This window comes from Austrofundulus limnaeus, unplaced genomic scaffold (assembly GCF_001266775.1).
Source record: "Austrofundulus limnaeus strain Quisiro unplaced genomic scaffold, Austrofundulus_limnaeus-1.0 Scaffold1002, whole genome shotgun sequence".
NCBI classification, from domain to species: Eukaryota; Metazoa; Chordata; class Actinopteri; order Cyprinodontiformes; family Rivulidae; genus Austrofundulus; species Austrofundulus limnaeus.
In genome coordinates, this window is record NW_013953404.1 from 68,625 (window position 1) to 70,498 (window position 1,874).

Consider the following 1,874-nt stretch of genomic DNA (forward strand, 5'->3'; position numbering starts at 1 on the left):
CATTTATAGTGTTTTAATACCAAACCTTCAAACTGAAACTCGTTAAAAACTCAGGATGTTTGTGTTCATAAAACTGGTTTTGTTTTTGTTCCTCTGGGATGTTTTACAGCCAAACATGAARTTCTGATTTTATCTCTCAGATTGTGACGTCAGATTTGTGAGTCTGTCCCGCAGCATCAGCTGCAGTCAGAGACTTCTTAAATTAGACGTTTTTRAAACGGAGTCTGGTTACAGTTTAGTTACATGAAACCTCCTGGTTTTTAGACATAAATCGGGTGTTTTTACGACACTTTTTGTTGCTCTCACCTGTTTTCCCTCCGTCCTCCTCCAGCTCAGGCTCCACGCTTGTTTTATCCAACATGTTGAGTTTCAGATCAAACCCGTAAATCCATCGTGAGTTCCTCTGAAACGGTTAATTCTCTCCGCCCGTTTCCCGCTTTTTAAACCCKAAAAAAAAAAAAAACGGAAAGAAGCTTTGAAGTCTTGTGAAACGGAACAAACTCGGGTCCAAACTGTTATCGGAACCCGTCCAGAACCACGTCTCAGCACCTTCTCGCTCCTCTCGGTTTGTTTTGCTCAGTATTTATACAGCCCGCCAAGCCCCGCCCACCTGCGTGTCCCCCGTCCAACCAGCGGAGCGGCGTGTGCGCAATGTTTTGAACGTGCAGCCAATCAGCTTTGAGTTTCGGGTCATTATTATTCAAACCGCGCGGCGGAGAATTCGCAGAATTTCGGCGCGGTGAGGGGGCGGGGACAGCGCGCTGCTGACGGGAAACAGCGGCTCGGTTTCCTCTCAAACACACGCGCGTGCCAACACACACACACTGTGTGCACGCGCGGCCACTTCCCTGTCACAGTTCTGTTTCCGCTCAACGAGGTGGCGCGTTCACGAGCGACGGAGAGTCGGAATTCACAGCATCCAGAGGAGTTTCTGATAAAATGTTTTATTATTTATTATTGATACAACATGTTTTATAGTTTTAATGTCCATACTGCACCCTGAACACTGTTAGTGTCTTAAATATATACTTATTTTATTTTTATGTGTTTCTAAAATATRAGTATTTTACACATATTTTCAGTTCCTTGTTTTGTTTCAGTTGCAGTTTGAAAAAAACACGTTTAATGTTTTTATATTTTATTACTGTGTACTGATAACTCTTCTGATGAGCTAATTTAAAAGATGACTACAGGATACAAAGGTCAACAACACGCAGCCTGTTTCTGCAGAGGGTCATTGAACGCAGCACCAGATCAGCTTCCGCTTTACCTGACAAGAAATGATGAAAACCATCAAAAACACATTTAAACTGATAATCTCCTCATTGATGTTTTTTTAAATGTTCTGAACAATAAAACTGAGACTGAAGAAATAATTTATTTAGTAAAAAAAAAAAAAAAAACTGCAGGTTGAGTTTGCAGATTTTTATAAAACTGCTGTCATCAGGTAATAATCTACATTTAATCTGTGCAATTTGTTTTTTTTTATTATGTTCAGGCTTCAGATGATTAATCTGTCAACAGGAACCAAACTAAAAACAGATTTAAAGTTTAAGTAAAGATCAGTTTCCACTGAAGGCAGCTGAAAACAGCAGAACTGAGAGCTGCAGCTCATCTTCCTGAAGCTAAACAAGCTAAACTCTCGTTTCAGTTAAACTTATAACCAGCTCTGCTTCTCAACATGAACATGAATGTAAATGTTTTAAATATTTTATCAGATGAACTTCCCTCTTTATTAAAAAAAGGACGTGGAGGAAAACAAACAGTAACAGGTCCAAAATAAAAGATGAAAACATTCAGACGTCTCTCAGAAACATTATCTTCTTTTTATTCCAAGAAAAAAAAGTTTTTCATCCCAAACAAGAGAATAAAAT

At 39.3% G+C, this 1,874-nt stretch overlaps 2 protein-coding genes across 3 annotated transcripts in view; both read right to left on the bottom strand.

Annotated features, from left to right (window-relative positions):
* pim2 (Pim-2 proto-oncogene, serine/threonine kinase) overlaps nucleotides 1–572 on the bottom strand; it is a 5,500-nt gene extending 4,928 nt beyond the window's left edge. For both annotated transcript variants that reach the window (XR_001312271.1, XM_014030121.1), the window contains 1 exon segment: nucleotides 307–572. Coding sequence is in view for 1 of the 2 variants with exons in the window: in XM_014030121.1 (XP_013885575.1) it covers nucleotides 307–361 (55 nt within the window). In the remaining variant the exon portion in view is untranslated.
* Nucleotides 573–1,805: 1,233 nt separating this feature from the next.
* Nucleotides 1,806–1,874, bottom strand: part of otud5a (OTU deubiquitinase 5a) — a gene marked incomplete in the record, with an annotated part of 31,340 nt that continues 31,271 nt past the window's right edge. Inside the window, 1 exon segment of the mRNA XM_014030122.1 lies at nucleotides 1,806–1,874.